Source organism: Melampsora larici-populina (genome assembly GCF_000204055.1).
Source record: "Melampsora larici-populina 98AG31 unplaced genomic scaffold MELLAscaffold_12, whole genome shotgun sequence".
Classification (NCBI taxonomy): Eukaryota; Fungi; Basidiomycota; class Pucciniomycetes; order Pucciniales; family Melampsoraceae; genus Melampsora; species Melampsora laricis-populina.
Genome location: NW_006768776.1, coordinates 409,993 through 422,320, shown reverse-complemented (window position 1 = coordinate 422,320; position 12,328 = coordinate 409,993). Strand labels below are relative to the sequence as shown.

General features: G+C 44.8%; 2 protein-coding genes across 2 annotated transcripts; one reads left to right on the top strand and one right to left on the bottom strand.

Annotated features, from left to right (window-relative positions):
• Positions 1 to 3,790: 3,790 nt before the first annotated feature.
• On the top strand, positions 3,791 to 6,830 carry MELLADRAFT_105099 (uncharacterized protein; the record flags this gene model as incomplete). Its single annotated transcript, XM_007408505.1, has 9 exons — positions 3,791 to 3,946; positions 4,015 to 4,428; positions 4,504 to 4,848; positions 4,931 to 5,083; positions 5,150 to 5,548; positions 5,640 to 5,767; positions 6,061 to 6,095; positions 6,128 to 6,318; positions 6,510 to 6,830. The coding sequence occupies 9 exons, from the start codon at positions 3,791 to 3,793 to the stop codon at positions 6,828 to 6,830; spliced, it is 2,142 nt and encodes a 713-aa protein (XP_007408567.1).
• Positions 6,831 to 11,304: 4,474 nt separating this feature from the next.
• On the bottom strand, positions 11,305 to 11,502 carry MELLADRAFT_84923 (uncharacterized protein; the record flags this gene model as incomplete). Its single annotated transcript, XM_007408289.1, has 1 exon — positions 11,305 to 11,502. One exon carries the CDS (start codon positions 11,500 to 11,502, stop codon positions 11,305 to 11,307), a length of 198 nt encoding a protein of 65 aa, XP_007408351.1.
• Positions 11,503 to 12,328: the final 826 nt, after the last annotated feature.

Here is a 12,328-nt window from a genome sequence, read left to right as displayed (position 1 = left end):
TGTTTGTGAAAGAAGCAGGCCTTCCTTCCAAAGAACTTGCAGTTGAGTTACAATTGGGCGTAAAACCCAATTCATTTGCTCGAGGGATGGTTCCCGCGGCCCTGGAACAACCCCTACCAAAAATACGTTTTCTGGTCGATAACGAATGCGAAAAGGTAGTGTCAGACACACTAGTACGATGAAGGTTATTGACACATGGTGTCCGCTTTGTTTGTTTCCAAATGGATTTATTCCATCAACAAACATTGCGAAGGTAAGATTTCCGCTTTTAGCGGTAAATTGTTCCCCATCTCGGCCGCGAAATTCCTTCCATAGTCTGGCTTGATGTATATCATGGACAGGATTATGCGGATCGAAGGGCTTGGCCGATTCTACCAAGGACTCGTCGAGCCATGACTCGACGCAAGGTCGCGAAAGCAGTCGAGCAATCCAATCAGAAAGGCTCTGAAAAGCATAGCGTCGCACAGGGACCTGATTTCCTCTAGAGAAACGTAATAGAGGTTCACCACATAGACGCTCGGTGAAGTCGAAGTTCGATGGCATGGCAGGTAACTCGACATCGGAATCCTTGGGCTCCGGTGGACCACCTGGAATGCTAGAGATTCTATGATTACATGTAGGTGGCGCGCTTTCGAGGGGGTACAAGGCAAAGCAGGATCGGCAGCAATTCATGTATATAAGCGTGGGGTCAATTTGCAGCCATCCAAAAACCGTGGCAATTGTCCTGGGGATCCGGTGTAAAACTTCGACATCGTAAGGAAGAAAATGATCTGGCGAAGAGGTGGGCCTCAGGCCATGTGTCAAAGACAGCTCGATGTTGGTTCTTTGCACGTCCAGGAGCCATGAAGTAGCCTTCAACGAAGCGTGGCTAAAGATATTCATGAGAGCTGCAGCTAGTGCTGCGTGCAAATGTAGTGGGTTAATAAACTCCAAGCTGAACTTGAAGAACCGTGCTGTCAATACCAATCTGGGTAAGCACTTCGGCCGATCAAACTTTTTAACAAATCAATCATGAATGAAAGATAGCGTACCACAGCTGTAAACTTGAACACCATGCACCTGCGCTGATTCTGCGGCAAGCTGGCTTTCAGAGGTGTCAATATGCTCCTCAATAGCATTGTGATCACTCGAGATATCGGCCAACTCATGGGAAGGTTTTGATCCAAAAGGGGCAGCTGATGTCGATGGCCGATCACTTGAGGGACTCTGTTGCGCGCTCCCAGCCACAGGAAGATTGGAACCAAGGGCGACTCTTTCAAGCTGTGTTGCAAGATCATCCTGACTTGCGATATAGGTCCGAGGCCGAGAACTTGGAGATAGACGTGTGGGTTGAGCACTGACGGCTGCTTGAGCCTGTAGTCGTAGCTCTGTCCTTTGATGAGCTTCAAACGCCTCCGGACTCAGCTCGACACCTGAACGAGAGTTCCCATTTGCGTCTATGATAAGGCCAGCAAAACAGTTGTGGGCTCGGCAGGTGCAGATATGCCTTCGGGTTGGACGAGTCTTCTTTGTGGGAGACAACATTATGCAAATTAAGTTGAAAGTAGAGTAGTTTGATCAAGCGGGTACAATTCCACAGCTCTTCAGGTCACAGAGGATACAAATGAAGCAGGGGATCTGTGGTATTCGATTACAACAATTGATACTTGACATGGTTTGGTCCGATTGCGCTAAAGGTTTCATAATATTTAGTGACACAGAAGGAGCTATTAAGAAAAAGATCGGCTGGTAACATTGATTGATGAATACCGTTTCAAAGAGCGGGGTTGAGCCTTGAAATGACCAAATTCCCCCTGAAGTACCCGGAACTATCGTATCAACCCTTATCAACCCTTATCAACCAAATCGGTGCCGATCTACATTCGAAGTTCAGATTGAAAAGACACTTTGATTGGTTTTAGGTTCAAAACAAACGTGAATATTGATTCGTTGTGTAAGATGAAACGTACTTAGGAAGATTGCTCCGCGCTTCAAAGATCATCAACTTACAATCGCATTCTACTGTGGCCATTTGGTGAAGCATCCAAGACGTGAAACTTGCTTACGAGCCCGCCTAGACTTGTGAGAGGAAGTGGTGTGAGAGAATGATCTTGTTGTTGACAATGAAACTCGACGAAATGACGGTGAATGCGATCTGTCCATTGGCGGGTTACAGCGTACATGACGAGTGTTGAGACTTGATTTGGCGATTTGTGGGCTAGTCGAGAGGAATTTTGACAGTAAGGCTGGGCGTACGACAAACTGAAAATGAACACTAGTTTAAAGATGGCCGCGGTAGGCCGGAGTGACCCGGCCCAATGCCCCATCTTCTGATATTATGTAGAAGTACACTACACTAGGGAACCAATCAGGCATATATCGACAAAACAAAGGTGTATATGTACTTTTCTACAGTCACCAAATTTGTCTCCAAGCGTAGAGAAGTACGTTGTATGCGTAGAAAAGTATTATTTTCTATGTGCAAAGTACTTTTCTACACCCCTAGGAAAAAATGTAGTTTGGTGTAGTGATAGAGTAGAAGAGCCAATTTCTCAGTTGCAGTTATAAACCGTGAGTCGCACAGAATTCCAGCTTCTTCAAGCACAGAACGTAGTTCGAAGAAGACATGTTTGCGCATGCTGAGATTCTCATGAAAAACCAAATTGTTTGGATTATTGATGAGTTCATCAATCCAAGCTTGACCACTGAGAATAGAGGTCAGGCGCGGTGTTTTGTAGAGCTGCGGAAGAAGTTGTCTAATGCAGATTTGAGTACCAATACTAAAATAGGTGAACATGGCAAAATGTTGCTTTTGAATAGCAAGAACTTGTTTGATAAATTTTAATTTTAATAACTTCTCATTTTGCGTGTGATCATGAGTGTGTAGTGATCTCGAAAACAGGCGAGCACGACGCTGTATTTCGTTCGAGCCGGTGTTGTGTGATGACATTACAAGGTAGTCGGTTTTATTCTGTAGAGGTGGTTTGGTTTTGTAGGGAAAAGTATGAGAACGATGATGATGAACGAAGATGATGAAAGAAGATTGAAGTTGATGATTGAAGACGATGAACGAAGAAAACAAAGGTCTGGATGACCGTTTCAAAAGGGAGAGTCAAACAACAACACGAGATACAATCACACCTGGTCGTCACCAAACAGCGAACTGATCATGACGAGGTCAACAGACGTCTGTTGACCTCTTTTGGTTCGCTGTTCGGTAATCTCAGTTTTTGAATTACGACAATCTCGATGTGCACCTCAAGATAGGGGCGAACTGAAATTTGGTTTTCAGGTCATATAATCTTTGAAAAGGAACCGAACGGGCCCTTAGGTTCATGGGCGCGCCCACTCCAATTAAGGGGAGTACCCAAGGATCCGGGTTTACGTCCTGCTAATTTGACACTGAGAATAATCTGAGACTGTGAGAATAAAGCCCCAATACAGCACATGCTGTATAAGCATACATAGAAGCATTTCCCATGTCATGTAACGAAGGCCAAAACCTCTTCGTTCCAAGTCCAAACCCCTATGTGAACATTGTGATTGGGCATGTACGCGGCCTGTCACCTCAACCTCAACCTCGATCACAACACCAAACCACCTCACCCATCCAACTCAATCCACTCGTATCATATCGTTTCAAGTATCCCAATATGGATGCCTTCAATTGCAGCCATGTCTCAACCAGCTCAAAGCGGACAACTGGAACATGTGGTTTTTTATCACACTTCGTTTTCATCGTCGCTCGCTCACGTTCACCAGAATTTGCCATCGTACTTCAAAAACTACACGATCAATCACATCTTCAATCATGGTTGTTGCTACTCTGGTCCACGAACGCTACGTATTCATCACTGAAGGTTTTTTGCCACAGCCGGCCGTGCGTGGGCTTGTTGGCATTCTGTCCCCCAAATGCTCAACACCCCTATGTTATCATTCAGCGCTAGAAGACGCATGGCGGATCCATGTAAGTCTTTCATCTTCATCTTTGAACATAACACTCACACTCACACTCACGACATCCACACACGTTAGTGCCCCACACTTCCCAAGAACAATTCACACAACTGGCGGACCTGGCGTTGTGATCAATTTAACTACGAACGGGCATTGATACACGCAGGTGTTCCACGAACTATTGTTTCTTCTCCCGCTGACTGGGGCCCCAGAATTTCTCCTTCTGGGGTAACCCTTGATCCTAAACCAACCACAACAGCAACCCGACAGCTCAGCACGACCTCAAATCATTCAAACCAGGATCATGACCTTCACCCGTTCTCAGGTCAACAACCACCTCTCACGCCGTTTGATCCACCCCAGCTAGACTCACTTGTAGGCCCTCAACGTGCCAAAGCCGTATATCCCTGTCAGCGACCTTCACGAGGACTTGTCGTGCGGAAACACCGCACCACTGGCAACAAGGGGTGTCCTTACCAATACTGCCAAGCGGTAAGTTTGTTTTTTCTTTTCTAAGCCTATGGATACTTACTATTTCTTCATCTTACCCTTGTAACCACCCTCCAGTGTTGCCTCAAATACGGTTTGGGTCCGTGTTCCAAACACCAACCCAAGCGTCCCTTGGCCACCCTCACAGCAAACCCAAGGGAAATCCCGTTACCTAGCACCTCGACCTCAGCAGCTCCAGCTCCAGCTCAACCAACCTCCGTGAGCACTAGTGAACCACCACGCCCAAGGGGACCCCGTGCTCACCAGTGGGCCCAAAGTGCCAAGACGCTTGGACACCGTTTGGGTGTTGAAGCCGTATTGACGATTCAAATTGACCTCTGCAAGCAATATGGGGCGGTTCAACGGGAAATTGCTAACAAATATGATGAGAATAAAGTCGTCACCATCCATCTTTGGCTTGACGTGGGTTTTACTTCACTTATCAATTCTGTTCTGATGACACACCAACCCTACCACTCAACACTTTGAATCTAAAATCCAACAGGCAATCGCAGAGAAGGTCATATCTGCTCATTTTGACCACTGGCCCAAGGCAAGGCTGGAAGAATCCAGCTTGCTCATGCAAGCTTGCACACAAACCCTGGGAACATCTTGGAACCGCTCACTGTTGTTCTGGGACAACAAAATCGACGCATGGGTAAGAGATCATGATTTGATCAACAAATTTTCATGAATTGACCGGCCCATCTGATTGATTGTGTAGCATGAAACAATGGTTTCATTCCCTCATCGCTTCCCGGCAAGTAAGAAAAACCTTGTATTCAGGTTTCACACTGTCAATCCTAACAGCCCAGGCTTACCTCAATCCAAATCCAAGCAAGGCCCCGTATTTCCTACAACAGCGGCAGCACAGAATGATCCAGTCGAACCGCCGGCCTCAGCCTCACTTCCAGTTGAAACCTACGGCCTCAACCCTCCTCAAGTGGTCTCCTCATTTCCAACAAGTCTGCCTCCCGACTCTGACGACAACATTATTTTTGTAAAGAGCAGCCTGCCTGAACCCACCAGTCAAGCTGATGATGCGGTTGCCTCCCAACGCGAAATTTCCAAGCCACCAATCTTTGACCCTTTTCATGTTGTCACAAAAATTCCCAAAAACACAGTGAGTAATTATTACAAGACATCAGTAACGTCTGCCTATTATTACTTATATCCTGATGTATATTATGTATACGCATTTTATTCTCATATAGAGAAGGAGCAAGTGTTGCCACCCCGCCCACCCCGTCTCCAGTGTTGACGGACTCGGCCCGAGTCTTGAAGAAAAAGTGGCCCGGTTCTTTGGTGCTTGTGTCAACCCTCCTCGTGTGGTACAAGGAGTGTGAGACTCTCCCTCCATTGCAGGCATGGCAGGACATTTGGGGTAAGGAGTGGATTCTGGTTGCTTCAACGGTATATAGGAACAGGCTGTGGGTAGAACGGGTGGGGTACAACCGTTTCTTGGCGCAGTACCAGAAAAATGCGCGTGCGACCGTTGGTGAGGCAAGAATCCTTTTCAAAAAGGAGTTCCAAGGGGTATCAAATGCCTAATCACATCTATTTCCACTACGGTTTTTGAGTTTTTGATTTAACAACCAAAAAACATCCAATTATCCCACTTTGTCATTAATATAGAATCTTTAGCCCAATGAAATTGAAATACTGGGGTGGTCAGTTTTGTTTCTATTTCAACAAACTGTAGTTGCCACTGATGAAGTCAGTCCAAACAGAAGGGGAGGCCCCTTAGCTTTACCAGTCCGAGCACTTGAGGAGGACCCTTGGGGTTCACCTCCACAAGTGATTATTCAGACCCTGTGTATGTATGTCAAGCCAGCAAACCTCGATTCCGTGAAAGATATAAAATCAGCATCAGATGCTATGAGGCGCAGCGGAGTCTGTGTCGTCAAAGCTGAAGCAGCACAATAGACATGCCTCGTCAACCACCCCTTACTGCCACGCTCTCTGCAATCCTCACCGCAACCAGCGATGTACGGCTCATGTTCATCTTCTTATGTGGTTTTTGATGTCTTTGGTTTTTATTTTATTGACTCTTATCTTTCTCCCTTAAACAATCAAATCCACAGACCACCCCAGTGAATCCAACCCAGGCGCAGGGCGAAGGCGGTGTAGCATGGCACCAGACAGAAACCAACCTAGTTTTGAAGGACAACAAAGGCCAGCCCATACTAAGCCCACTCAAAGCTTATGGACTTAGCATATCTGATGACTTTCTTGTGCGGAATCACACCTACCATATACATGGACCGGTGGGGGTAGACCTCGTAGACGGTGATGCGTTTATCAAACATAGCATCATGACTCAGAGCTTGGTTGCCACAATCCCCCCTCAACCTGAAGACCTTTCTGGTAAAGCGAAGATCAGTGCAATAGGCAAAGTACTTTGAATGACGTTGGACAATGACAACGACGATGGCGAATGGCATCTTACATCCAAGCCAAACATGAGATCTTTCACTCGGCTGTGAGTACTGCAGTTGATGTGTTGTCGCAGACTTGTCACTCACTGAGAACAACATGACTTGCCAATCGCTATCTATCACTCCAGGAAGGTACAATGTTGCAATTCGCGATCACTTATTGCTTTGGCCACTTTTCCCCTGAGTTATCAGAGATAAGAAACATAACTATAGGCACAGTGATGTGGTTGGAAGGAATTGTTGTTTCAAAAGATACAGAATCTAACCAGCTCATTGTTCAAGTGGGTTACAGCATATCCAAGCTTATCCACCTATATAATTCCAGTTGTTGACCTTGATTCATTCACATTCAGGTATTACTCCATCGCGAAATTGTCTAGAGGTCAGATTTCTTTCCAGGCTCCCAGTGCTTCGATGGATGGCCCCTTGTGTCACAATCACAATCGATCCCAAATGTTCCCAAATGTCCCCGTGACCACAGAACAAACATGTCTTTGTTATCCGTTGCTTTTACATTTACATTCCTTTCAAGTGTCAAGTGCAATAATAACTATCACATGTTCTTTGTTTGTGTTTGTTTGTGCAATATACGGTCTGTCATATGACTATGAGAGACTATGGTCAGTTGGAAGCTCACAAAGGTTATACAAAAAGGTTCACCAAAACCCGAGGTATTTTCAAATTTTATCTATTAGATAGATATTTGTGTGAGAGAAAACAACACATAATCCAAAACCAAATGAGCAATTATAATTCCAAAACATTATTTGAATTCCCTCTATCTATCAAAGGACACCGTGCCCCAAGAACAACATTCCCTTTTGCTTGTTCAATTTCTTTGTGAGCCAAAGATTCCTCAAATGAACCATTTGTTCCAAGAAAAAATTATACTGGAGGGAGTGCATGTTACGACACATAGATGCAAAAGCTCCATACCATATGTTGGTGAGTTCTGCAGCGGGCGCGTTGAATATCCATTTGCCCTCTTCTTGGATATCAGGAAAGAGCTTTGGGTTGGTAAATCTTTTGCAAAATGTGTCACTTTCCGCATGCAAACGGTGGTGGAAAGGATCCACAGGTATCACAGTACCTTGGAATCGGCTGGAATCTTAGACTTGATGGTATATGTGTTCGGTGAGTCGACATTCATTGTTGTAGAACACGACCTCAGGCATTCCTTGAGGAAAAGTCTCCTCCAAAAAATACTGAGAAGAGCAACACAAATCAATTTGTTAACTTACACCGCATCAGAAACAATCAGCACATACCTTGACAGTGCTCACAGATTCTGAGTGATAAAAGGTTTTCCGCGCCAAGATAATGCCGCAACACCCAACCACTAGTTGATCATTGTGAGTTCAGCATCTTGAAACCACAAGTTTTGCATTAGCCTGCGAGGCTCCACCATTGCGGGCGCCCTCATGCATGCGATCAGATACATCGGCTTGGCGTAGACCTTCCAGATCATTGATTTCCCCTGTTTCAGCGTCCAGGTGGACCGTTGGATTGGATGGTAGATTGGAACTGGGTCGATTGAGGATGGCAGTGAGAGAAAAATTTGATTCGACACGCTCTGTGAATTTTGCCCATGCTTTGATGTGGGCAGTCAGACCACATGTTTTGGAATCTGGCAGGGCATCTTTTCGGCAAGGTTGTACATGACACCTGGTGCCCAGGAGGGAGTGGTGAAGGGGACAGAATCAATCATTGATCTTGTCGAGAGGATGAGTACAAGGGCCTTCAGGTGGAGGTAGTCCTGAGATTTTTGCTAGCTCTTCAAGTTGTTCTGTGGAAGCACTGCAACGCCAGTGCCCAATAGTGAGACCATTGGTGACAACTGCTTGGATTCCTGGAATGGATTGTATTTGGTTAAATCCAAACAGAATACGGATTCAAAAGAGTAAGGACATTGTGTATGTACCTAGCCATGTTTCTTCACCTGTCTCCGGATCCACACCACCTGATTTGACTCGAGCACAGCTGCTGCAGTAATGATCACGGAAACTTGTACCTTTAATGTCAAGCCGGTCCAGGTGGGAGGCGATAGCCTTCTCAAAACAAGCATCATCAGTGCCACTTGCAGGAAGCAGCAGTTGTTGCTGCCTTCAGTCTTCGTGCTCCAACAAGTCGCGTAGTTTGAGCCCATCTAGGCACACTGCCTCTGACATAGCCGGACTGAAAACTTGCGCTGATTCAAACTGTAGGACATTGGAGTCCTCAACAGAGATCTCATTATACCAGTTTGTGAGAATGAAGTGGGAGACACTAGAATAATGCAAGAATTTTATTTTGAGTCACATGAATAAAAGACATATCAATTGAACTTTGAACTTACTGAGCCAACATTTGAATCACTTGGAACAGGTTACCCAAACGGTTTGTCATGTAATAATGACAGTGCACATGGATAATCTCCACATCACGTCCCATCGGCACGGTGTAATAGTGTCAAAATTTATTGCCCGTGTAATAACTGGGGCAATAAGATGCTCCACAGCCTGTACGTCATATCAAATATTTGAGTCATGCATCCGGACTGTGGTGTTGGTGTTTGAATTAATTCTCACCTGAGCAATCCAGGATGACTATCTGAACCGAGTGTACGCCATTGGTGTCGAAAAGGTACCCATTCAAGCGGGTATGGACATGTAAATTATGTGATTTTGGGCAAACTACACATTGTGATACAGGCGGGCGTAGGAAACGTTCAGGGAGCTTGTCCTTGTCGGCCAAGTCAGTTCGAAGTCCAAAGGTGCAAATGGCGGCTTTTGGGTCGAAGCGTGTCAAGGATAACAGTGGGAAGGTTAAACTCCATAGATCGTTGATGAGGTAGTCAGGAAAGTTTGGGGACAGTGCTTTGGTCAGGAAAGGTATCACCGTGGTTGGTCGGTTTTGTGTGAGCCGTAAAGAAACTCCAGCGTTGTGTTGAACTTCGGACACTAGGGATATAAATTGAATAAAGTTGCTGACAGTTAGTGTAGTGCTCAGATGAGCGCTGGTGTTGGACATTTGGCCAACAAAGTCAATCAGTAGCATGCTGAAGTGAAAGGAATGATTGCTGGTGATGGAACGTTTGGTTATCTTGGGTCTTTTTGAAATCATCACTTCTAAGTTATTATGGGTGCAAAGGAAAAAATTCCCTCTCAAACACAAATCTCTAAACAAAACCTGTTGCATTGAAACTTCCTAAGAGTGTCAAGTGACTCCTTTCCTTATTTCTAAAGTATGATAGAGTCAAGTCACATTTCTCATGCACCGCACCCAACCTTCTAACAAAAGGTGTTGATCAATGGGGCCAAGGGCATAATATTCATATTGATATTGACACTTATTCATATTGATATTGACACTGAGAGGTTTAATAGGAGGAGGTTTAATGGGAGTCCTCAGTATCTCCGTGAAAAATATCATACCAGTCAGTAGTAGTAGTCTAGTCTATTTGTCTTTTTATTTGTCTTCTCGGAATCATTGAACGTGACCACTTTCCAATGAATCCGAGAAGCTCGGAGATCTATTATAAATAATCAAGTATTTATTTAAACAATCTGCTATGCGTCAACTCAGCACTCAGCCTAGTCAGCACTCAGCCTAGCCACGTGAACTAGGCTAGGCTTGAGTGCTGAGTTGGTGAGGGAACGATTTGTCACGCGCATGTCCGGCACATGTGTGGAAGGAGTCACGTCTAGCCACATAGCTTAGTACCAGTTCCCAGGTCATAAGGGATATGTCCAAAAGTAAAGCACAAACGGTATGAGGATGTATTTACATTCCTGAAGGGGCGGATGAAGGTCGCATAAACCCATATATCATGGTTTATGAGGGGGGATTCTCAGATTCTCAGCGTCTCAGATAATTCTCAGGTGATCCCCGGATCCTGGAGTTTACCGCAATTAGGACCAAAGAGGACGCGCCCGGGCGCGCCCGCGCCAGGCGCGTACCGGGGCGTCAACATCGCGCCGCGCCCACCACATGACAGAAGTCAAATTGACAATGTCACATGCGTACGGAAGACGAGACACAAGGTGTCCGCCAAACAATTTTTGCTTTTTGTTTTTTGTTTTTAGTTTTGCGTCTTTGGAACTTTTTGCTCGGATTAGCCTGCTATGTCAAATACATCTATGTAATCACATACTGTAGTCCTGTAAACCCCATAATATGCCTCAATCATAGATTTGTGATTTGTCACTTTGCTGTTCATTGCTCTACTCTCCTCTACTCTGTCACCCAGCATAACACCCATCAGTCCTCTACTCGATTCACTTCAACACCACATTATGGTGCAGATCAATGAAGTTCAGGACAAAATCCTCGAGCCAATAAAACTCATCCATTGGCTACTTTCAACCAATGACAGGTGGCCAAGGCATGCATAAGAGGAGTTTTCTTATCATCTGGTACAAAGATTGATGTGTCTTCAATCTCATTGTACAGTTCACTGAAGTCACTTATCAAAACATATCAAGTTGATTTTGCCACTGATGTTGACTCTGTTGGGTGAGATACAGAATATTCCCGGCTTCCTCAAATGTGCCATAGAGAAAGAGGTACCAATTGGAATTGTTGCTGGTAAGGCGGATGGAACGACAATTGTGATCAAATCCAAAGCCCAGATCAAGATAGTACTCCATTTAATACCCATCTGCAAGAAATTTATCGCACTTCCCACAAATCCAAAACTGGTGATCAATGCAAGAGCACCAATAACCGGAACAAGTCTCAATAAAATGCAAAATCCATCTCATGATTAGAACCCCTGAAATCAATCATAGCACAATAAATTCAGTTAAAGGACATTTTTTTAGGTTCTGCTGTCCTGAGTCAATGAATACTGAATTACCTTGTTGGTGCTACCACCTTGACATAAGGGAGTGAGATAATGTTTGTGGTCTGATTGATTGCTTCCGTCTCATATACATCTTTGATCCTCCTATGTAATCAAAACAGCACATAATTAGATGAGACAATACAAGATGAGACAATGATTCAAAAATGAAGAAATGATTCAATTCATCTCCTAAGCAATTCTTCAACCATTGAGTTTTATCCTCAGTCAGGTGAACTTTTGAACCTACATGAAATGAACCAAAGGATTAAGAGGTATGATCTAGAAAAACTGGAAAAATCACAAAGTCAGCCATGCTCTAAACAATCACCATTTGGTGTAGTTGATGGTACCTTGAGACAGTATAGAGGCATGAACAGCAACACTGCCAACTTGTCAAGTGATGAATCACCATTGAGGCATATTATGGGGTTTACAGGACTACAGTATGCAATTACACATATGTATCTTACATACCGGGCTAGTCCAAGGGGAAAATTCCAAAGACACAAAACAAAAAACAAAAAATTGGTTGGTAGACACCTCACATCTTGTCTTCCGTATGTGCGGGTCCTTCTGCCCACCCAGGACCGTTGTAAACTTATCAAAGTCCCTCCGCCCAAGTATTCGAGGGAGGGACTTA